The 24200-nt window shown below is 35.4% G+C and overlaps 1 protein-coding gene and 1 long non-coding RNA gene across 7 annotated transcripts in view; both read left to right on the forward strand.

Moving 5' to 3' along the window:
* The window catches only part of LOC124619301 (LIM domain-binding protein 2), an 800176-nt gene extending 785564 nt beyond the window's left edge, over positions 1-14612 (forward strand). For all 6 annotated transcript variants that reach the window (XM_047145589.1, XM_047145593.1, XM_047145595.1 and 3 more), the window contains exon 10: positions 3927-14612. In XM_047145589.1, coding sequence (XP_047001545.1) covers positions 3927-4226 — 300 coding nt within the window. In that variant the 3' untranslated portion in view covers positions 4227-14612. The remainder of the gene's footprint in view (positions 1-3926) is intronic.
* A 1899-nt stretch (positions 14613-16511) lies between these two features.
* On the forward strand, positions 16512-21173 carry LOC124619356. The gene is made up of 2 exons (XR_006980073.1): positions 16512-19854; positions 20000-21173. It is a non-coding gene; the product is annotated as an uncharacterized LOC124619356 (long non-coding RNA).
* Positions 21174-24200: the final 3027 nt, after the last annotated feature.

Genomic DNA, 24200 nt, shown 5'->3' on the forward strand with positions numbered 1-24200 from the left:
AGAGTTTCAGGGAGAGCATAAGGGAACAATTGACAGGAATGGGGGAAAGAAATACAGTAGAAGAAGAATGGGTAGCTCTGAGGGATGAAGTAGTGAAGGCAGCAGACGATCAAGTAGGTAAAAAGACGAGGGCTAATAGAAATCCTTGGGTAACAGAAGAAATATTGAATTTAATTGATGAAAGGAGAAAATATAAAAATGCAGTAAATGAAGCAGACAAAAAGGAATACAAACGTCTCAAAAATGAGATCGACAGGAAGTGCAAAATGGCTAAGCAGGGATGGCTAGAGGACAAATGTAAGGATGTAGAGGCTTATCTCACGAGGGGTAAGATAGATACTGCCTACAGGAAAATTAAAGAGACCTTTGGAGAGAAGAGGACCACTTGTATGAATATCAAGAGCTCAGATGGAAACCCAGTTCTAAGCAAATAAGGGAAGGCAGAAAGGTGGAAGGAATATATAGAGGGTTTATACAAGGGCGATGTACTTGAGGACATTATTATGGAAATGGAAGAGGATGTAGATGAAGACGAAATGGGAGATACGATACTGTGTAAAGAGTTTGACAGAGCACTGAAAGACCTGAGTCGAAACAAGGCCCCGGGAGTAGATAACATTCCATTAGAACTACTGACAACCATGGGAGAGCCATTCCTGACAAAACTCTACCATCTGATGAACAAGATGTATGAGACAGGCGAAATACCCTGTGTCTTCAAGAAGAATATAATAATTCCAATCCCAAAGAAAGCAGGTGTTGACAGATGTGAAAATTACCGAACTATTAGATTAATATGTCACAGCTGCAAAATACTATTTCTGATTCTTTACAGACGAATGGAAAAACTGGTAGAAGCCGACCTCGGGGAAGATCGGTTTATATTCCGTAGAAATGTTGGCACACGTGAGGCAATACTGACCCTACGACTTATCTTAGAAGAAAGATTAAGGAAAGGCAAACCTACGTTTCTAGCATTTGTAGACAAAGCTTTTGACAATGTTGACTGGAATACTCTCTTTCAAATTCTAAAGGTAGCAGGGGTAAAATACAGGGAGCGAAAGGCTATTTACAATTTGTACAGAAACCAGATGGCAGTTATAAGAGTCGAGGGGCATGAAAGGGAGGCAGTGGTTGGGAAGGGAGTGAGACAGGGTTGTAGCCTCTCCCCGATGCTATTCAATCTGTATATTGAGCAAGCAGCAAAGGAAATGAAAGAAAAGTTCAGAGTAGGTATTAAAATCCATGGAGAAGAAATAAAAACTTTGAGGTTCACCGATGACATTGTAATTCTGTCAGAGGCAGCAAAGGACTTGGAAGAGCAGTTGAACGGAATGGACAGTGTCTTGAAGGGAGGATATAAGATGAACATCAACAAAAGCAAAACGAAGACAACGGAATGTAGTCAAATTAAATTGGGTGATGCTGAGGGAATTAGATTAGGAAATGATACACTTAAAGTAGTAAATGAGTTTTGCTATTTAGGGATTAAAATAACTGATGATGGTCGAAGTAGAGAGCATATAAAATGTAGACTGGCAATGGCAAGGAAATCGTTTCTGAAGAAGAGAAATTTGTTAACATCGAGTATAGATTTAAGTGTCAGGAAGTCGTTTCTGAAAGAATTTGTATGGAGTGTAGCCATGTATGGAAGTGAAAGATGTACGATAAATAGTTTGGACAAGAAGAGAATAGAAGCTTTCGAAATGTGGTGCTACAGAAGAATGCTGAAGATTAGATGGGTAGATCACATAACTAATGAGGAGGTATTGAATAGAATTGGGGAGAAGAGGAGTTTGTGGCACAACTTGACTAAAAGAAGGGACCGGTTGGTAGGACATGTTTTGAGGCATCAAGGGATCACAAATTTAGCATTGGAGGGCAGTGTGGAGGGTAAAAATCATAGAGGGAGACCAAGAGATGAATACTCTAAGCAGATTCAGTAGGATGTAGGTTGCAGTAAGTACTGGGAGATGAAGAAGCTTGCACAGTCTCAGGACTGAAGACCGCAACAACAACAACAACAACAACAGCAACATGTATGGAGGTATGGATCTTTCTGTGAGTGAATGGTTGTATGTAATTCCTAAATATGGAGCTATTTTATCAGCGTACTCTGAGAGGAACCTGACTGGTATACAATCTGGACCGGAGGCCTTGCCTTTATTAAGTGATTGAAGCTGTTTCATTACTCCGAGGACATTTACTTCTATGTTTCTCATCTTGGCAGTTGTTCTTGACTGAAATTCAGGAATATATACTTCATCTCCTTTGATGAAGGAGTTTCGGAAAACCATGTTTAATAACTCTGCCTTTGTGGCACTGTCATCAGTGACTTCACTGTTGTTATTGCGCAGTGAAGGTATTGATTGCGTCTTGGCACTGGTGTGCTTTATGTATGACCAGAGTCTCTTTGGAATTTCTGCCAGATTTCGAGACAGAATTTTGTTGTGGAAATTTTTAAAAGCATCGCACATTGAAGTACGTGCCATATTTCGAACTTCTGTAAAAAATAGCAGACTGTGTCTCTCCATGTATGTTCTAATCTTTCTCATCTTATTCTTGTGGGTTTGTAAATGAGATGGATACAGCAGAATTTTTCAGTTGTTCATCAAAAGCCAGTTCTATAAGTTTAACCAACAACGTTTCATAAGAACAACATTGGCTTTCCCTCAAAGACTCCCATTTAAGTTCCGTGAGTACCTCCATTATTATGTAATTTGCCCTGTACTGACTTGTTATGATCCTAAAAGCTATAACATACTTTTATTGGAACTTGACTTTCTTCTAAAAATATGTAGTGTGGCTAATACTAGGTGATTGCTACCCCTCTCTTATGAACACAAAAGGATATGAATGAATAGTGAATAATTTAGCCGAGATGACTTTTTTGAACTCTGCAGTTTTTATAGTTATTTTCGTTTTATAAATGTTTGTTTATGATTATTATTTGCAAAATATTCTCTGTGGTTATAAATATGTCTGCTTCACTCAATATGAGATAAAGAAGTGCCCCATTCAAATTTTTATCATTTAAGGAAGCCAGTGACAGCAATTTCTCTGAATAAAAATTAAACATACGACTAACTGGTTGAACCTAGCTCGTAACAATAACTAAATAAATTATACTAAAATGAAGAAGCTGAAAGCAAGGTATATAATATAGGAGTAGAAATATAAATGAGATAGAGTGGATCAGTGACAGAAAAAAAGAAAGTAGAAGCAAATAGGGCAGAAAGCATAAAAAAGGAACAAAAATACAAGGAAGATAGAAACTGTAGCAAAAGAGGCAAAAATGGAAACTTTTAACTAACCATAATAGAACTGGAAGGTAATGGCAGGATCTAGTGGAGGAGGGAGTTGGTGGAAGAAAATGTATTAGGCAGTATCAGATGAAGTAACATAGATTCATGCCAGGTGAATAACTGGTTTTCACTAACAAAGGCCCAAGGTGCTGAAGTCGGGGAAATGATCCAGATAGTATCCATACTGAATCACATCACAAGATAGTGGGTGTTATATTGTGGGACCACCATACACAATCCATCTTGTAATTATTTGTTTTAAATGCCAATGTAGTGGTTATTGTGCAAACATGCATATCAACTGTGGTGTTGGGCATCTCACAAGTGGCTTTTTTTTTCTGATGAAGTAGGTTTTGTTAATAGTAAGGCTAGAGTCAAGAATGGTAGGAGGGTGTGTCACACATTTTTGCATATAATGTATTGTGTATGTACCATAGTCTGGATCTCATTCCACCTTTGCTAGTGTTGAACTCTGCTTGTGCCTGAATCTTGTTCATGGAAAAATTGTTGTGCATAAGAAAGATAAGGGGTTACCTGTCACAAACACAGAGAATAGGAATGACTTTGTTCTGCAGTTACTACCTTTTCTCACAACTGAGATGCTTTTGTATTTCATTTCAGGATGTAATGGTTGTTGGCGAACCATCACTGATGGGTGGCGAGTTCGGGGATGAGGACGAGAGGCTCATAACACGGTTGGAGAACACACAGTATGATGCGGCCAACTCCCTGGACCACGACAACCACGGCTTCTCGGACTCGCCTATGACGGGGGGCCCTAATTCGTGGGGGGGAGGAGGGCCAGTAGGTGGGCCTGGAGTGGGCGGACCTGTGGCCGATAGGGGACCCGGTGTCCCACCTCAGGGCAACACGCCGTCCAGCCAGGACTCGGACAAGAAATCTCCAGCTGTGAGTCAGTGATAGTGCGCACTGTGAGGTGAGGCAAGGGGAGGCCGAAGTAAGAGTGTTCGTGTAACACTGAGGCACTCCTAAAGCTGTGTGTGCCATTCTTGTTGAAGTGTCGTTTCTTTCTGACAGGTGGCCAACACATTATTTAAAATAAATTTTAATGTGGACATAAAAATAAAGTATTCAGATAAATTTCTATTTCAAGGTGTTCATAGTCTGTGCATGACTATGTAGAAATTGTAATATTGACACTACTTTATTATAGATTAGTTTGGAGAAATTGTGCAATGCAAATAGACTCCTCCAAGGAAAGAGGTATGTTGGTGTTCAGTTCTGGTAGTGTTCATTATTGGATAAGGGTTTTCTGAACACGATCTCCAACACCATTGGAATAATCTGAAAATCATTGATTTTAGATATTCAGATTTTCATATGTAATAAATAACATAGTTGTAGTTGTCTTATTCAGTAAAAAAAAAAGCTCTTCATGCTATTCATTTATAAATGAATTGTGTTTTAATTACACAGGACGAATACTCAACAGAGTAGGCTTTCTCATACCTGTTACATAAAATTGTAATTTATTTTAAATTATTGTACATTATTTATGTAGTTTAAATTAGTGCTTGCTCAATATTTTATGAAATGTAAAGATAGTTACAAATATTTCAGTTTTGTGCTAAAAGCCAAGGTGTGTGAATAAAGTTAGATGAAACTCTTTTGAAATCCATAAATTTAGTTTCGTTACAGTCACATCTTGCATTGCTTTCACAGTCAGCACTAGTTTAAATTACTGCTTTTGTTCTCTCCATTATTATCCGCAAGATGCATAAAGAATTTGTGATATCTCTTCCTGAAACTATTTTTTTTTATCTTTTTGATTATCTATTCATTATTTGACCAGCATATTTGTGAAGAAGTAAAGTTTTGCATCTCTACAGGGAATGGATTTTATCATCTGTTAGTGCACCTCACTTTTACAAAATCATAATATCGTTTTGAAGTTGTTCATTGTACTGGTAAGAAAGAATTGTCTTCAAGCTTCAAATTGTATATTTAATTTTGAGCCGTTTGTTCTAACAATCTTTTGTTTCTGAGGAGCTGCAGTCAGTGGAATGCCATGCTGCATATGAAAAATACTTTTAATAACAACTTCAGTATTATACAGTCTGTTGGAAACATAATTTAAAAGCATTTAGGAAACTTATTTGTTGGATATTTTTCAGTAGCATCTCATTTCTGTGTAACGTGAGGTTTACTTCCCACATGTTGTCAGTGCATGGTACAGCACATTATTGTATACACATTCAGTGATACAGAAAAGTGTTCCCAAGCATTGATTTGATGATGGTAGTAGCAGCCTTAACTGTTTGTAAATGGGAAGTCAAAACTACATTAGTGTGTCTGATCTTATCACAATTATTTTGTGTAACAAATAAGAGAGTGGCAATGTTGTTATAGTGTGACTGCTGAGCTGCTTGTAATCACTGAATTAAAAAAAAAAAATATTTGTTTGATCCTGTCTTGGGTGATTCAGACAGTTCATACATTTCCGTTTCCCAAAATAAAATTATTGAGGATGAGGCATCAGCTGCTGTGATATTGTTGTTCCAGCAGTAACCAATTTTAATTTTTTCTTTTTGTCCAATGTTGGTTGTTGTTTGTTTCCTGGTGCTCTAAAGTGGAAAAGTGAAAGAGAAATACGTGATGTCTTTTTGATGTATGCTGTGCATTCAATGGAAACAATAGTCTTATCTAATTTCTATGTTTTTTGATGTATTTTAAATTACAAACGTAAGACATTAGATATTACCTTCACTGAATATTTTGGAGGCAAGTACTTCTACATTGGTTTCTGCCAGAAGAATGCTTACAAAGCTGTCTGTCTTATTGTATTGTACACATGAAGTATGAAACTTTCTTTTGTCTGGAATAATACATATTGTTTACCTATGTATTGGACACTTCAGGAATAATTGCAGTTCCTAATTTAATATTTTTGTGTGTTGTACAAAAATGTATTCATGGAATGAAACTTGACTGTTTTGTGAAGTGCTATAAATGTGTATTTATAAAATCTTCAACCACTTGCAGATAACTCTGCAACATTACAAGAAGAACAGCCTTTGAAGTACAATTTTTGATAGCAAAAAAATATAAAGACAGCAACTTAATGATACAAGTAGCACAGTGTTATTTCTTATTTTATACACATAGCGTTTTATACAACTTGATTTTGATGTCTCATTTATGCAGGTAAAAATGGTGTGTTGCTTGCAAAGTACATAACCAGTAATGCAGTTGATCTCAATATCTTTTTGTTTGATCTTGAGAAACAGCCTACAATTTTTAAATACTATTTGATCAAGTAGCTGCACTGTAACAAGAATCTTCTTAATTTGAAAAACAAAACAAAAAAGCAAAAACAAAACAGACATTTAAGGAACAATTAGAAGTAATTTGACTGGCAAATCCGTGACTCTACACAGTCTTCCAAGTAATTCGTTCTTTCTTTCTTAATGACATATACATGTCACTCAACAGATAATCCCCATGAATCTGATGAAATTTGTGTGTCAACTGATCTTATTACATTAGCATAGTCTTCCTTTACTTCAACATGTTTCTTTAATTTCATTAACATTGGTATAGTTTCACTGGGACACATGTAAATGCCTTATTCTATTACTGGTTCATTATGATAATCTTTGGATTAAATGTAAAGGTATATGATGAACATTTATCATACTTCAAAATGTACTATAGTCCAGATTTGGACTCAAAAGTATGTGTTACGTTTTACAAACATTTGTCCCTGGTTAACCTTCAGCTGTTAAGTGAGCTGGAGATGCAGAAAGTCTGTCAGGCATTTCTTGTATTCACATCTAATTTAATTTGATCTTTTATTATTAGCCACTTGCACTAGGCTTCTAATTTCTGATCATCAGGTGAGTAGTTCTAAAATAGATATTCATGGAAATTTGAAGTAGTTACTTGTTTCAGACCAATACTCTAATACAAGCTCATATCTTATAAAATATTAACAATTTCTGAAAATAAATTTAACTTCGGTTCAAGAATGACTCACTTTTCCACTTTCCAGCATTTGTCAGCACACTCTGTATTCAAGTATTAACAGTTTTTGAACCTTGAGGAAACTAAAATAGGAAGGTGGCATAAATAGTGCTGAAGTAAACAGTGCGTCACTATTACTACTGGTCTAACACTAAAGCCCACTATGAGGAAAACTGAATGTCTTGACATGCTTCCCACATCCAACCCACGAAGGCCTTCTCTCTCTTTTAATTGCTATCCATGAAACAGTATAAATACATTAAACTGTGTGACTCTTTGAGTGACCTTTTCAAGTACACCATTATCTGAAACAAGGTAGGTATGGAGGAATAATTTTATTGAAGCAGTTATTCTCTAAATATTGTGTTTTGGTGTCTTCTGAATAGTATTTCTCCTTATATTAGTACTTTGATTGCTACATTGTTTTGCTAAATATTGGATTGTGCAATCAGTGCCAGTCTTAAAAAATACCTGATGAACCCAGTTACTCCTTTCTTTTCGTTTCATCTTTGAGATTGATTGAAGATGTATACCTATAGTCTACAGTCCTGATAAGTATGGCATTACTAATCCTGTTTTTTGTTTAGGTGCAGGTTAAATGACAACACGTAAAACAGTTTCATTTCCTACTTAACTGTTGGCTTTTCAAGGCCCTGGCAGTTTTAAATTGTCACTTCAAGAGGAGTTGTGAAATATTATGGTGGAATTTTTTTGGAAGTCCTACAAAAGAAATTTAGGAGCAGAATTAATTACGTATCAATGCTCTTGATACAAGACCCAGATTGCACAAATGCTGGGAGTATTTCTAAGGAGAATACCAGTTACCATCTCACTCCCTTCTTTGCATTAAAATAGCTAGTGCCCAAGTTTAAGAACAAGAATTAAGAGCACTTCTGTACTACTGTTAAATGCATCACTTGAAGTGAATAGGTAACTTGCTGTTCAGAAAACTATAGTGACACATTTTGGGTACAGCACATTTTGAGAATGTCTGCCAAATCAAATATAAAGTCATAAGCACAAGCATAATGTACAAAAGTCATTAACAGTAATGATAGCTAAGGTTTTAAAAAAAATTCAAAATAAAGTAATCATACCAAACAAGTTGCCTTCATAGAAATTTGGAATCACAGGCATACATCCTCACCATCAGTGATGATGGAGTGTTGCTATTACAAAACATGCCACCAGGTATTGTGGGTGTATGGGTTCAGTGATGTTAATTGCATCCACAGAGATAAACAAACAATTTGATAACAAAATATTATATGAAAATTTTACAGAAATAAGAGTGAAACTATCAGTTTACAACACAAAATAAAATAGATATATAAGAAAAATAAAGCACACAATTATTAACCACTGTTAAATACTTGATAGAAACTGAACTATGGGATGATTATGTGAATCATTAAACATGATGTTATTGGGATGCAGACAGGTATACACAGGAAGCCAGTTATAAATATGGTGACACAAGTCAGAAATTATGTTTTCTGTTAGTATATTTGATGCCCCAGCTGTAAGAATTGTCAGTGAAGCCTGAAACTTTCATGTGGTTGCCCTTTGCTTCCATGTGTCTTCCACTTTTATCTTCATTTTTGTGACTCTGTTTCTTCCTTCTGTCTGAGAGTCTCTAGTTCCTGTTTCAGCTGATTGTATCAAACAGTCATCGTAAGTTATGTCACTAAAGCAATTACTGCATGGCTGCCATTCAACTTTTCCTTTATGAAGAGACTCCTTCCTCCAGCATCCAAAGTTGTAGAAATGTTTTATTTTTAGTTTCTTCAATTATAAGTTCATCAATTTTTTGTTTAAATTCTGTTTTCACTTAGTTTATAAAACAGCTATGTAGTTTGGAGGTGACAGCTGGATTTCTTCCCATAAGTTTTCCGTAGCAGTATTGCATCACTCCATCATCAATATTCCTGCAGATTGCTTTAACACATTGACTGCCATGTGGCCACTGGCGGCACTACAGGCAACTCTGCTGCACCACCGGTGGGCTTGTGCCAGTCAATGTGGTAAAGATGCTTTCCATGGTTCTTAAATAATAATAATAATAATTTCATACACTTGGGTCCCATATCACCAGCATTTAACATACTACTTATATCCATCATAACATTATTCAAAACCTCCACAGTTTGAGCAAAGACCTCCCTTTATCCCACTACTTGCTTGGGATGGGTATATATTTGATCGAGTAGTTAAGATGATTTTGTGATTTATGGATTTTGGTTCTTTCAGTGCTTGTTAAACTTTCCAATGTTTTGTTATCATGTTGCTCATTTATGTCTGTGTATGCTAGTAATGCCATTGTAGCCTTAAAACCATGCCATGTGGTGGCATATTTTGTAAGAGTGATCCTCATCAGTTAAGCACTGATAGTGAGGACATATGCATGTGATACCATACTTTGTGTGGAGGCAGTTTGTTTGGAATGATTACTTTAGTTTTGTGAAACCTTCAGTATTGTTATTCTTAATGGCTTTTGTATGCTGTGCTTGTGCTGATTATTTTGTATTTTGTTTAGCAGACATTCTGAAGATGGACTGTGCTCAAAATGCATCAGTATATTTTTTTTGGGCAGCAAGTGACCTTTTTATTTCTAGTGAGCTATTTAGAAGTAGTATACAAGTGCACTCAATTAACATCATGGTTGCAGGCCTACTGTATGTCACAAACTAAGAAAAAGAAATTTTGATACCTTTTTATTGTGGCTACTTTCTCCCATGTGCTGTTTCTGTAATCGTGAGAATGATTATTTCCTTTAAATTTGGGTCAGCGTTTCAGTTGCAGTGGCATAAAAAAGATCCTGTGTCAATTGTTGTAGATGAATGGATACACAACCACACAGAAGTAGATATTATTATTTACTTTTGTGTCTGTCAACTTCATAAAGTATTGGGTGATGGTGGTATGGTTGCATCTTCTGATTTTATGCAGTATTGCAAATGGTGAGCACTGTATTTCTTGTAAATTAAGGCAAAATAAGGGAGTTGGGGTGATGAGATGTGATAGATTTTTGACATCTTCTGTCGGTATAAAGCATGTATCATCTAAATTATAAAGTATTATCATTACTCTTTTGATTCTACTTCCATCTTTTGGAAAGGCACAGTGGCTTTGGTAAATATAAAGTGAGTAATGCAATTTTTTGCAGAGATTATGAATGTTGTAGAAACTGTTGCCATTATATGTAATCCTATATATTCAGAATTTAGCAGATGCTGATTATGTAACATTTTATCACACATCGTTCTACATGAAAACCAATCCATTACATCCACTGGTGGACATATGCTATGATCTTTATTAAATATTTAATAATAATTTATAAAAAGTTCTAAGTAATATCTCTGAATATCTTTCTTGGTAACTTACACTGAGTTCTGAAAGTCTTTATAAATTACATGGGGAGGAGCTATGATGAGATGAGAAGGTTTAGTCAATATTTTGACATTTTATCCAGTTGCTGACATTTTCCTTTTTCCTTTCCTTTTCACCTACAGCATTCAAAGAATCTTTAAGTGAAATGTGGGAGTGTGTTCCTTAAGGAGTCATGAAACCTTGTATTATTGTGTTCCTGTCTGTGTTATTTCCTGTGTATGTGCTTTGGCTTTAAGTAAATTGTTTGCAGTGTTTGCACATTTTCTTTGCTGACTAAAATTAGTATTTATGTATTGTCACCTACACATATTGTGACATTACCTTTGTTCATTGCATATTACTTTGTATTAGAATCAGCTCACCAGGTGAGTAAGTGTGCTCATGGGAGTAGGAAATGATTTTACATATAACTTTTTTGCTTGAGTAATTTGGCATTTTTTGTTCATAGCAACAGTCTCGTTGCATAACAGTTTGCAGTTTAAAAGTAAGTCACTCTTTGGGTTGCCACTGGCTATATACATTTTGCTTTATAAACGTCATGCCGGAAACAGTTGTGCTTGGTATTTTGCACTGAAATGTAATGCATGGCATCCAGAAATAAACATGTGAATTTATATGCCTTGTCTAAGAAGTGTCATGGTGAGCAGCATTAAATTGAAATTATTTAAAACAATATATTCCACAAAACAATGCTGATAAGGGGAGGGGGGAGTTAATACAATTTATAAAACAAAAATATTGTTACAAGACTAGACAGTTTATCACTTTGTTCTGATACAGAGTATTTTGGAGTATAAGTAATGAAATTATTTATTGTCTGACAAAGTATTCCTCACTTTCTGTTTTACTCATAAATGTTGCCTCTCCCCAACTGACTTAAGGAATATTTAATTCTTGATGGCCCTTATGTTAATCTACCAGTACTATAACAAATTATTACTTTTCTTTGTAGACACATGACATTTCCATGACAGGTTGAGCAGTCAGTGGACCTGGAGAAAAATCTTTAATTTCACTATTTATGTTTGTCTTTAACTTTAAATGCTGGAGACTGTGTATGAGATGGTGAACTGCACCAATATACTCTGTTCTGTATACTCAGTGATTCATCCTTCTAATTTTTTATTTTGCTACTGATGACCAGGCATTTATGTCCTTTAAAACTTCAGAAAGTTTATGTGAATGATGCATATATCTGTAATTTACAGCTGTGTGGCAAGTAGGAAATGCCTGACATAGTTTTCTGGTGCTTGTGGTATATTCAACAAATATTCCCATTTCTGAAGTCCTGTTGTGATGAGAATAGTGGCTGCACATTCAGCTGTCAAAACAGTGTATCATTATTGTTTCTGCCCTAATGTGGTAGTGAATTTAGTTCCCTTATTTAATTTATCTCAAAAGAAGCTCCATTGTAAAGGAATCTTCCAATTATTAAAGTTGTCATGTCGATGTCTTTCTTTCCTTCATTTTGATCTTAGCCTATCTGTTATTTTTGAAGTTTCTATGCATGTTTTCTGCCTCTTCTATACATATTTTCTGCCTCTTCTGCCTCTATACATGTTTTATGCCTCTTGCACTCCTTATTATTCATTTTATGACAGACATAGTTTTTGTAATTTTTATTTATTGATTTTTTGTCAATGAAGTTTGGTCATACTGTGTAAATCTGGGTGCATTTTGACATACATTCATTTTTCAGTGACACTATTTACTGAAGTGAATAATTTTGTTTTGTGTTTGCTGTTCATGTTGTGACCTCATTTTTCCCCCTCTTACTTCTAGAAATGGCAGTACCATCATGTATGAATTTCGTATATGCAGCTAACTGCAGTTACATATGAGTGTGAAGGACTCTTCTGTCACTGATGTTGGTGCTTGGGTTTTTTCTGTAATGTTGTGATATAATACAACTACAGGGGCCAAGTAGTATATCGGTAGGAGGGCAATAAAAGTTGTTACAAATTTTTATTGTTACTTGTGGAAATTATTCTTCAAAAAACTTTTTGAATTGGTTTGTGTTGAGTATATATTTTTAAAAATGGATTTTACAGTTGTCTTGGTGTTTGCCACATAAATTCTTCCCAAAACAATGTAGTGAACTGGCATTTGATTTACTGTGACAAAGAATTTTTAATGTCTTTAAATCAAATGGACAGTCCATCAGTTTCATATTGTAAACTGCAGTTTCCCTTGATATTTTATTAGAATGAATATTAGAATTTGCCTGGATTCCTGGCATGTTTACATATTTCACAAGCATTCGCTGGATTGGAGTATTAAATAGCAATGTTAAGCAAGATTTATGTGAGCTTTTTGTGAATTTTGTTATTTTTGTTTTCTTTCTGTGCACAAAATTGTATAGTGTGCAATATCTTTCAGTACAATGCACCAGAAAGATTCTGTAATAGCTGTGAGATGTCCCAAAAATTATTTCATCACTGCAACTTCATAAATACTACTTAAATACTGACAGGCAGCTTAATTTTGCAAATAATAAGTTCTACCAGAACATTTTCTTCCTTGGAAGCATACAAAAAATGTATTTATTGTTAAATATAACAAAAGATGTGATAGGAAGAGATGAGGGCGACACATACATTTTGAGTCATATGAATTTGATAGGATAGTGGTAGTAGTCAAGTACAATATTATTGTCATAGATAATTTTGTAAGAGCAAACATGGCTGTGAAAAGTTTCTAAAGCCAACTAAGCATTTTAAAATTTTTAGCCCAAGAGCTGTTGTTGTCTCTCTCTCTCTCTCTCTCTCTCTCTCTCTCTCTCTCTTTGTGTAAAAGTGGAAAAAGTTAATTTCTTTGATTGCAACAGTAAATTCTTGAATTTGAAGTATATTGCTGTCTTGAGTATTTGCATGACCGTTATATGCCTGCTGTAATTTAACATTGTGAAGTTCCACAAAATGCTGTTGGCATTGTTATCATATTCCTACTTTTTTTTAAATTGCAGTTATTGTTTGGTTGCTTTTGTGAACATCTTCAAAATTTTGTATTTGATTTAAATGCAGTTAGTTATAAAAAACAGATATTAAATGATTAAGAATAGCAAAACTGTACCTGCTGCCACAAACTTGAAGATCAAAGTACTTAATTGTGAAATGTGTTGGCCACCTGTATTGTGACACTTTCAACATAATACAAACTGAATGAAGCATTGAACTCATATCATGCTGTGGGTACTTAGAGGTACTTTTTAACGTAAAAAGTACAAAGTGACATTTATATTATCTTTTGGTATCCTATAAATGCACCTGTGAAGAAAAACATTGCACAGCATTGAATGTAATGTCGTTGACTTCAACTGAAATGTGAGGAGTGAATGTTTATGTAACTGGATTCCAAATATGAATTTTCTGTTTGTTTGAAGATGAACTTTAGGATGTAATATAAAGGACAGCATAACTGTTGTAATAAGGTGTGTGTGTTTTTAAATTTAATAAGAAATGGAATCTTTTAGACTGCCCCTTTTAGAATTTAAGGACAGGATCCTGCTACAGTTTGTCGGGAAAAAAATGAGTGACCAAATACTACAAGATATCATTTTTTATTGCAGACCATACATTCTTAACTGTTTTTGAACTGTGTATCATTTGCATAATAGTAAGCAGGAAAACAATTCCAAGTCATGAATTCCATTATTTCAAAAGTGGAACCAATTGTTCTATAGTAAAAGATTTTAGATTATTCATGAGTGATGTCCACCTAAAACATTATTAACTGTTCCATATATATATAATTTATGCAATTTACATATGTACTGAATGGACAGAAAGTGTGTAAAGTGTAAGTTGAATGAGAGGTTGCGTGACTGAAATATTTTTGTTTTTGAATTGTTGTAAGTGCACATAATGTGTGAGAGCAATTTTGTGTTGGTGTTGGAATGAAAGATATAATACACAGAAACTTGTACTGTCATTTGTACTACAGCATTTTTAATGCTCTTATTTCCAAACATGTGCATCAATTTTTACTAGATTTTGGTCAGTAGAACTACTTGATACATTGCTCGGGCCATGTTGGTTGGTTCAGTTCTATGTGCGGTACATTCTTGGTGCTGTCATGCTGCTGTCTGCTGTCCAATTCCAGGATTTCCACACATTTTTAACCAGCTGATATTGTCACCAGAAAGCACCCAAAAAGTACAAACCAATAAATCGATATGTTGTTTAAAACTGATGATTGAAAAATAAGCTTTTCAGTTTTCTTCCTTTTTTAAGATGGAAATCACGTGACAAAAACATACTGATAGGGAACAGGGCAGAAACAAGTAGATAAAAAGAAATAGTGGCTAACAGTATGGTATAGTCTCTTACAGTTACAAAAGAGATTACTGTTTTAATTTCTGAACTATTGAGATTTGCTTAGTTAGGCCTGCATACTATGTGTCAGTTCTTGTTGAGTTATAACAAGTATGTGTCCTTTTGTTTTCTATTATCAGTATCTTGAAAATTTTACAAAATAGCCCTTTCTGTTAATGTATTTTTGAACCCTTGAGAAATATTTGAGCTGTGTCAAAGACATATTAAACCCAGATATTTTCCTTTGATGAGTATTGCTTCATCATTAACTGACTCAGATTTGAACTATCAGTACCCTTCTACTATGTTATCAAACACTTGAGATGCTCTCCTGCATACATTGACGGAATGGTATTCATGGAAGAAAGTGCGTAGTATAGAAGGAATGTCATTCATGGAAGAAAGTGTGTAGTTTAGAATAAGTTTTTGCATCTTTGGTTACATAACCAATAATTTTGTGAAAAATATATTCATCATCTAACTGGGCTGTATTTATTGACAAATGTGCATTTGGTTACCTATTACTGGTCAATTTTGGGGCTTTAGACCATTAATAACACAACTGGAGAATAGGAGTTGGGCAAATTGAGCAAACAATTTCAATGTGCGAGCAACATTCATTTGGTGCACCTCCTACCACAGAGTGAAAGTCTGATTTTGTAGACAAGCATTAGGATATAAAAATCTCAATTTTGTATCTTTTCTGCTACTTCACAAAATGTGGAGGAAGGTTGCTGTTGAATTTGAAGCTACTGCCAGTTGAAGCTTATAGTTTATCCATGAGACGTATCAGGATATTGAAAATTAACTGCAAAATCAAAAGATCTGGATTTGAGTTTCATTTTAACACACAGCTTAGTCTAAGAGGAATTTTGACCTCAATGAATACTTCTGTTTAGAGATAAAGTTTCATGCTACACATGTCTCGAAAATTATCCAAGTACTCTCAGATGTCTTGTCTACTCTAAGATAGATCATTGGCTCATTCCATGCCTCCCATTTTGGCGGGTAGAAAAGTGCATGTAGATGCGATTTGAGAGAAGGGAGGAAGTCCATTGTTCACAATCTGCATTATATAATAGAGGAAGACATTAAGTGATCAAATCTGAAATAGGTACTTCAGTTAGGTGAAAGTACATAAGTTTAAAGTATTTTATCTGCCATGTGTTGGATATCTGTAGTAACTGAACAATGTGTCATACACAAAATGCACCATAAGGGGTAGTGTTATTCAGTAAATCATGTGTGATATTTCCTTTAGGTATTGAACATTATTGTGTTTCACGTTTTTGTTAGTTATTTATTAATGTTGTCTTTAAATTATGTAACAAAGGCAGCACAGCTATGATCTGAACACCTAACTTGCAGAAAAATCTGATGTTAGTTGTAATTTCCATTTCATGTCCCTATACAGTGGTTTTTTTTTTCCCTTTCTTTTTTTTTTTTTTTTTTTTTCTTCTGAACACACTTATTTTTTCCTTTGTGAAGTGTAATCTTGATGAGGTCAGTAGTATTTACAAAGCAAGTGCATTATTATTTAAGTGATAAATGGTGGGTTCAGCCATGAAAATGAATGAATTACACTTTCTAAATGAAAGGGCTTTATCATAGAGTTACATAAGTATGAAGTATGTATTACATGGTGAAGAATGAGTGACCTTTTTTTATGATGTCCTTTAAAAAAATTTTTGACTGTGAATCCCAGCTACAAAAAGTGTAATGAGTGACTAGTCTACAGCTTAATACCATACCTAGCATGCCAATTGGCTGATAGATCCTCTGGAAAATGTGTACTTACTCAACAATTTGCACACGAGGGATAGTGTCTGGATAAACCCTAGCTGATTGTACATTGGTTTATTTGTTATATAATACAGGCTTAGCGGAAACTGACATCATCAGTGAGGAATGACAGCAGTGTAAGACACTTTGTTTTCTGTTACCTTGGGATCAGTGTAAGACTTTTTTCTTGCTACCCTGCGATACCAAAAAGAAAGCAGGTTTATTTCCTTTATCATTGCCTGTCTTGTTGCACTTTGAATGATTTACTATATCAGTATCCTAAATGCAAAGTCTTCTGTAGCTAAGCCCAGTCTGAATAAAACTTATTTGGACATTAGGCCATATGGTATGCAAAACAATGGTACTTATAAAATGAAAGCCAACATTGTAACCAGTTTCCAACTGTCCACTTCAGGACAATGAAACTGTTGGTTTCTGAAGGCGGTCTTCACTATTTATTGCCTGTTGACTTGGGACAGTCCAGTGAGATGTCACATGGCAACTGAAACAGGATGCAATATACACTGAAGGCTGTCTTCAGAATCAAACAGTTGTTTTTATCCCCTTAGAAATGTTAATTTTTTGTAGTTCCTGTTTAGTATTCAAATTTGTAAGGGTAATTAAAAACCCTGTTATTAACTGCTAGAGGCAGAAATTGTGCAACATATGCGTTTATAATTACAACTGTCCGCCCCTGATAGCTGAGTGGTCAGCACGACGGAATGTCATACCAAATGGCCCAGGTTCGACTCCTGGTTGGGGTGGAGATTTTCTCAGCTCAGGGACTGGGTGTTGTGTTGTCCTTATCATTATTTCATCCCCATCAACATGCAAGTCGCCGACGTGGCGTCAACTCGAAAGATTCACACCAGGCAAATGGTCTGCCCGACAGGAGGCCCTAGCCACACGGCATTTACATTGCAACTGATTGTATACTGTGCATTGTAGGGTATAAGAGGCAATGTGCAACTCTGTGGTATCTAAGTATTATCAATATGAATTCTTACAAATGACAGTTGTTTATGAAATTCACATTCTACATTTTTCTAAATGTTTAAAATGAGCTTACATTCTCGACGTGTGTTTACACATTTTGTTTCATTTGCCGTAGTCCTCAATGAAATTTCACCACATGACAATTTCAATAGAATGTTATATAATTTATATTCAGTATCATATTACTAGGACTAATATATCAATGAAACTCATCAGTTTTTGAAACTGTAATGTAATTACATAGATTAAAAAAAAATCTACTCGCCAGGCAGTGGCAGCAGAACACACTTACAAAGGTATTAGAGTTTGCAAGCTTTCTGAGCCAGTGGCTCATTCTTCTGGCAGAGCTGATGAAGGGAAACAAAGGAGACTGAAGGAAAAGGACAGGTGAGGTGTAGGAAAAATGGATAGTGTTCAGAAAAGTGGCCCAGAACTCTATTTTTCTACTGTATTTGTGATGAACAAAGCCCTTTGTTAGTAATTTTTGGTTATGTTTTATCAGGATTTTTCATTCTTATCCATTTCTTGTTGACTTTCTTTCACATTACTCTCTATATGTCCACTCAACAAAAGAGAGATGATTTCATGATCACCACCAACACTCCAAAATAGGCAGAAGCATACAGACCGAAACAAAGGTTCTTTCTCAGTTTTCTATGCTAGACACTTTATTTTCTCTTACTGCTTGCTTTTCTTGTTCATCTACTACTACTTCTACTACTGTCACTGTTACTACTTCTGCCGATACTTCTGACTTGCCAGCCTTAAGTTGGAACAGCCTAAGTATGGCAGTTACATTACACCGTTGTTTTTCTCCCCACAGATCTTACAGAAGAATGGTAATGAAGAATGCACTATGTGGCTGTTGTCTACGGAATTTGCAACATGCATTCCCATTTGATTTTGTCTGTTGTGTTTTTATTATCAATTTTATTTGTTTCACTGCAACTTCTTCTTATACTAAGCATTTTCTTCTTCTACTCTGTCCCCCCCCCCCCCCCTCCCCCTTCCTCCCTGCCATCCCATTCTCATCAGTTTTTTTTATCTTGGTGTCCAAGAGTGTAGTCTAGATAACTGTGTAAACATTGGCACTGCCTTATAGTATTTCAGTTGAGCCTTATTCTTTACTATTACTCCCTGGTAGTTCTTGCTATCATGTCGCATTTCTTTTGTTAGACATTAGGTTTGCTACTTATGTGTTTGTTATCACTTTAACTTAAATCACATAAAATAGTGGAAATGTGATATTTGCTCCAACGCTGTGTCAAGCAATTAGTGCTATTGGTGAAAGATGAATGCCCTGCATCTCTAGAACCTTTGGCTAAGAGAGAGAACCTACAGAGATTGAAGCAAGGAGGCAGACCTCATCTTATCCAAACAAGAGGTCGGTACCCTCTTGTGGGGACCTCTACACAAACATCCTTGAAATTTGGATATTGCTGTTAAAAGGGGGAGTTCTATCATTACAGATGTGTTAGATGATTAGCAAAAATAAATTATTGTTGTGTAAATATGAATTCCAAAGTGATATGTCAAGGAACAAAAAAATTATTTAATGTAAACTAATTTCATGCATACCAAATTTTACACTCATATTTACTTGCTCCAAGCAAAATTATTTTGTACACCTAGTGTGTGGAAATGTGCAGTTGGCTAGATTATTGTATATTTTCTCTTGTTTATGTACTCAAGTTATGTTTCATATTGCATTCAGAGAAACAGTTCAATTTTTCAAGTAATGCTTTATGATTACTGAATGTTTTATTCAACAACAACAACAGCAACAACAATAACAACAACAACAATAATAATAATAATAATAATAACAATAAAAATTCATCTTCCTGATGTATTGCTAATTAAGTGTATAAATATAAAAATATGCTCGTAAATACTTTGCTTCACCAAGCACACCTCCCACAATAGCCAGTAAAAACCCCAAAAATAAATGACAGCTCCCCCCCCCCCCCCCCCTCCCCCTCCTCCATCATTCAGAATCACAAGTTTGTTCCTCCTGGAGGAAAGATGAGTTGGTTGGTGGTGGTGGTGATGGTGGTGGTGAGCAGGAAGATAATCATCAGGTTGCTCAGATCGCTGGTGAGGAGGGCGGAAGGCAAGGGTGAATCAAAACGGATTGGGTGTTGGAGTTGGTAATAAGGTTAATGTATTATGCATGTATATAGCTCCTTTTCACTGAGACCTTTGAGACCCTGAGTTTTACCGCAGAGAGAGGTGGGATATTTTCCTACAATGCTGTCTACTTGAGTATGGATGTATCGTTAAAGTATAACTAAAACATCATTCTGATTTTATCACTCTTCCGTAATGTTCAAAGTCATGTTGAGAACTTGCTTTATAATGCGATCTACACATGAAAATGCATTTTTTGTTATTATTGTTAATACCTGCTTTAATCACACATATCTTTAACAGTTTACATGGAAAACAATCTAAGAAAATGTCATGCTTCAGTAAATATTGTTTGGCTGTCCTCCTTGATTAGATCATCAGTCTACACAGAGGACATTTGAAATTGCAGTATATGTCCACAGAATATGAGCCAGAAAAAAAATGTTCTGGCGTTAGTTTCTTTCGAGTGATCAAGTTTGTCTAGTATTAATGCATGAGTACACTGATGACGTTTCACTACCATTAAACAGCTGCTTGCTAAGGTTCCATAATATCTCTTAACACTGTGCACTTTTATTTCCGCAATTATACAGGACAGACACGATGATAAGGGAATGTGGAGATATTTTGGTTGGTTGGTTGGTTGGTTTGGTTTAGAGATGAAAGGGACCAAACTGCAGAGGTCATCGGTCCCGGAGATATTTTGTATTTCATTTCAAGCAACTGAAATTATCTTTTAGAATTCTTCAAAATTTTTACAATAAGACACATTTTCCATGAAGAAGATGCCCAGAGAAGTAAGGCAAGACAAGTGGTTTCTTCAGTTGTACTACAGTGTTGTAGAGGTCCCAGGTGATTTCCACACCTTGTACTTTGTATCTAATCCTCCATTCTTTCCACACCAGGACTGTACACACCCTAGTGATGTGTGTGTGGCTTTTTTTTTGGTCAGCATCAGTTTTCAAAAGCTCAAGAAACAAAAACTTTTTATATGTGTGGATGATAAGCAGTCAGCAGATGGGTCCATAGAAAAAATAAATATTGAGCCTCTTTCAGTTGCTTTGAGGGAACTAGAATAGTTTCATAAATAAGAGCAGCAAGCAATACTCTTTGTGACATGCTTTTGACAGTACAAGAAGTGCAATTATGACTGTTGCCATTAAATTAAGCATCACTGAAAGTTCCAAACTGAGCAGTTTTATGTGACCTGCCACATTTGTATATATGTAAATTATTTATATAGTTATAATAAAAGTCTTTTGTCCCTCTGTGTCATGTTATTCTTAAGATTTACACACTACCAAGTTCATTCCACTACTTTGATTGGATTAAATGTATTTTGTTGTAACAGATGACAGAGAATTTGCTGCCATATATGAACCTAGACCTGTAAACAACTGTAACATCAGAGGGCTGTGACAAAATAATATGAATGTTGTGTGTAAACAACACGCTTCTGTGCTAACAACATCAGAGAGACATTTCCTTGTGAGCTCCCTCATGTTATAACAACTTGGAAGTGTAATATCTTTACAAACTAAACCCTTGTGTTGGACTGTGTCTCAAATCTGGACCCTTGTATTTCATAAACAATGCGCGTACCTACTGAGTTATCTAAGCACGACTCACAACCTGACTCCACTGTTCAGACAAGGCTCCACATAGAGGTCTCATTCTGGCAAACAGTTTAAATCTGCCAGGATGTTTCACAACAGCTCACACGCTACTTGAAAGTGAAATATTCATTCTGAAAACAACACCCTAGGATGCAGCACAGCCTTTCTTCCACAATATCTTTTCTTCCAGGGTTGCTTGTCCAACAAGGTATGCAAGAGAGTTTCTGTGAAATTTGGAGAGTAGGAGGGAAGTACTGGCAAAAATTAAGGTGAGTGTTGGCTCATTCCTGGGCAGCTTCTTAAGTAAGAACATTGTGTGCAAAAGATGATTATCTGAATTTGAATCTCAGTCCAGCACAATCTATATATCACTATGGAAGTTTTCCAACAGCATCCCCTCCATTGCAGATTGAAACATTCGTTGTGATCTCTTTAACTGCTCATATTATTCTTATGTGGCGTTGAACTGCTGTCATATTGGGCCTGATATGCTTTCAGCAAGGGGAAACTGTGAATGTCATTACGTTTGGCTTGTCTAGGATAACAGCTGGAAATGTACTTAGGATGCCTAAAGTTGCTGCAGCCAATGCAGTGACAGCAAGCAGAGTACATGAGAGAACTGTGTGAACGAAACTCAGTTGTGGAGGAACATCTAAATTCAATGATAGTCAGAGATGCAGTAAAGAAGATTGTTATTTCTTGTAAGAAGACCACTGCCATGAAAGTGAAATCTGATTTCAATTCATGTACTGAGAACTCATTATAAGGAAAACAGATAATGAACAAAACATTTGGTATAAAATAGGTGTCACCAAACTTCATGTAGAGTGGAGTACAGAGGAGAGGTTCAGTGGTCTGCACAGCTCTGGATGACTGATGAATGGAAGCTAGTAATTTGGTCTGATACAAAAACTGTCATCCTATTTCCTAACACTGGATAGAGAGTTTAAATAAGGAGAAGACCTGAGGCAGTGTTCAGTGAAGTAAGGTGTCAATTGTGCATTAGTCGTGATGCTAATATTGTGGTGGTTGATTGCAGTCTTTGATTACATCTAATATAAAATTAGGTGTTATCATATATGAAATGATTTGAGGAAGCTGTTTTCATTCAGTGATGCAAAAATTGTTCCCAGCAAGGGACTGAACATCCCAAGACAATGATGTCACCACTCAAACAGTTGTAAACGTCTAAAACTATTTCTTATTTAATGGTCTGGGCATATGAATATTGTTCATATGTACTGTTCATGACAAAGGATTTCATGAATAATAAAGCCACAGTCAAAGGAATTTTGCCTTTTATTGACAGCTAACATTTATTAATTGTGACATGCACTTAGCTGGATGATTGTCCAAAACTTAACACAGTGAAACAATTATAGTTAACACAAAAATATTAATCTGCAGCTATGTGGTTTTTACAGAGTTCTTCCTGGAAACATCACAAGCCACAAAAATTACAGTTCACTAAGTGGCAAATACTATTAACTCTTGAAGACACAACACATGCATTACATACTGTATTTCTTCTTCTACACTCGACAAATGACTAATCTTTGACTCTCCTTTGCCTTGTTCCTTGGTTCTATATAAAATCTGAAGTGAATTGTGTTTATGCTAACATGTCACAATTTACTGAATTCATGCAATTTATATTTACATAATTATGGTAACTAATATAGTATAATTAACACTTATTTCCTTGATCTCTGAGTAATTCATTGTGCCTTATGCAAGATGCTGTTTGATTAGGTTTGTTTTACCAAAATGTGTTTTAGCACTTTCTGTGTCTTCAGTGGTTTTTATTTATTTTCTTCATCACAAAAGATGAAGATAGCACAGAAAGTGCTGAAACACATTTGCATAAAACACATCTGACCAAACAATGTCTTGCCTAAGATGGAATTTCTTTCCAGTTTTTCCTAACAAGCATGGAAATGAAAAGTAACTACAGCACCCAAGGATCACTATTATTCATGTCTCTTTCTACACAAAAATTTATCAGATCCTATGTGCAGTTAAGCATTGTTTATGACATGGTCAAACAAAACGTAACAACGGTTTTAGAAACAAGCCTAAGGGTACATGGAATGGCTAGGCAAGGTTCAGAGAAAACATCTTTTACCCTTTTGTATACGCACTTTATTTAAACAAGACCCAAGATTTTTCAATTAAAAAAATTCCCAGTGTTTTAAGAAATATAATGTAAATAAAAACACGTAGCATAACCCACAGCCCAACTCAAGTGTTGGAGGAAGGTTCTCAGTTAACCAAACCTTAAGAAAAATGTTAACCATCAAAATTTACACTTTTCTGTCAGGTTAAAAAATTTTGACCATTTAAGAAAACAATCATTTAAAGGACACAACCAACATACTTTTAAGGCAAGCTCTGAATTATGTGTGATTGCTTTAAATTACTAAATTCTACATGATTCCACAATACTTAATAAAATCTTACAATTTCTTTAATTTAAGAAACAACAAGAAAACTCTTTAAAGTATCAATGATTTGAGAAAAGAGAGAGAAACATTTGAGACCCCCCCCTCACACAAGGCACACCTTCACGGCAAGGTTTCAATTATGTAAATTATGTATAGTTGCTTTATGTAACTCTTGATTCAGTGAGCCGCTGTATCTTGGTTATCGCAGATCTGGGTGTCCTTTCACCTCATCAGACC

This window comes from Schistocerca americana, chromosome 6 (assembly GCF_021461395.2).
Source record: "Schistocerca americana isolate TAMUIC-IGC-003095 chromosome 6, iqSchAmer2.1, whole genome shotgun sequence".
Classification (NCBI taxonomy): domain Eukaryota; kingdom Metazoa; phylum Arthropoda; class Insecta; order Orthoptera; family Acrididae; genus Schistocerca; species Schistocerca americana.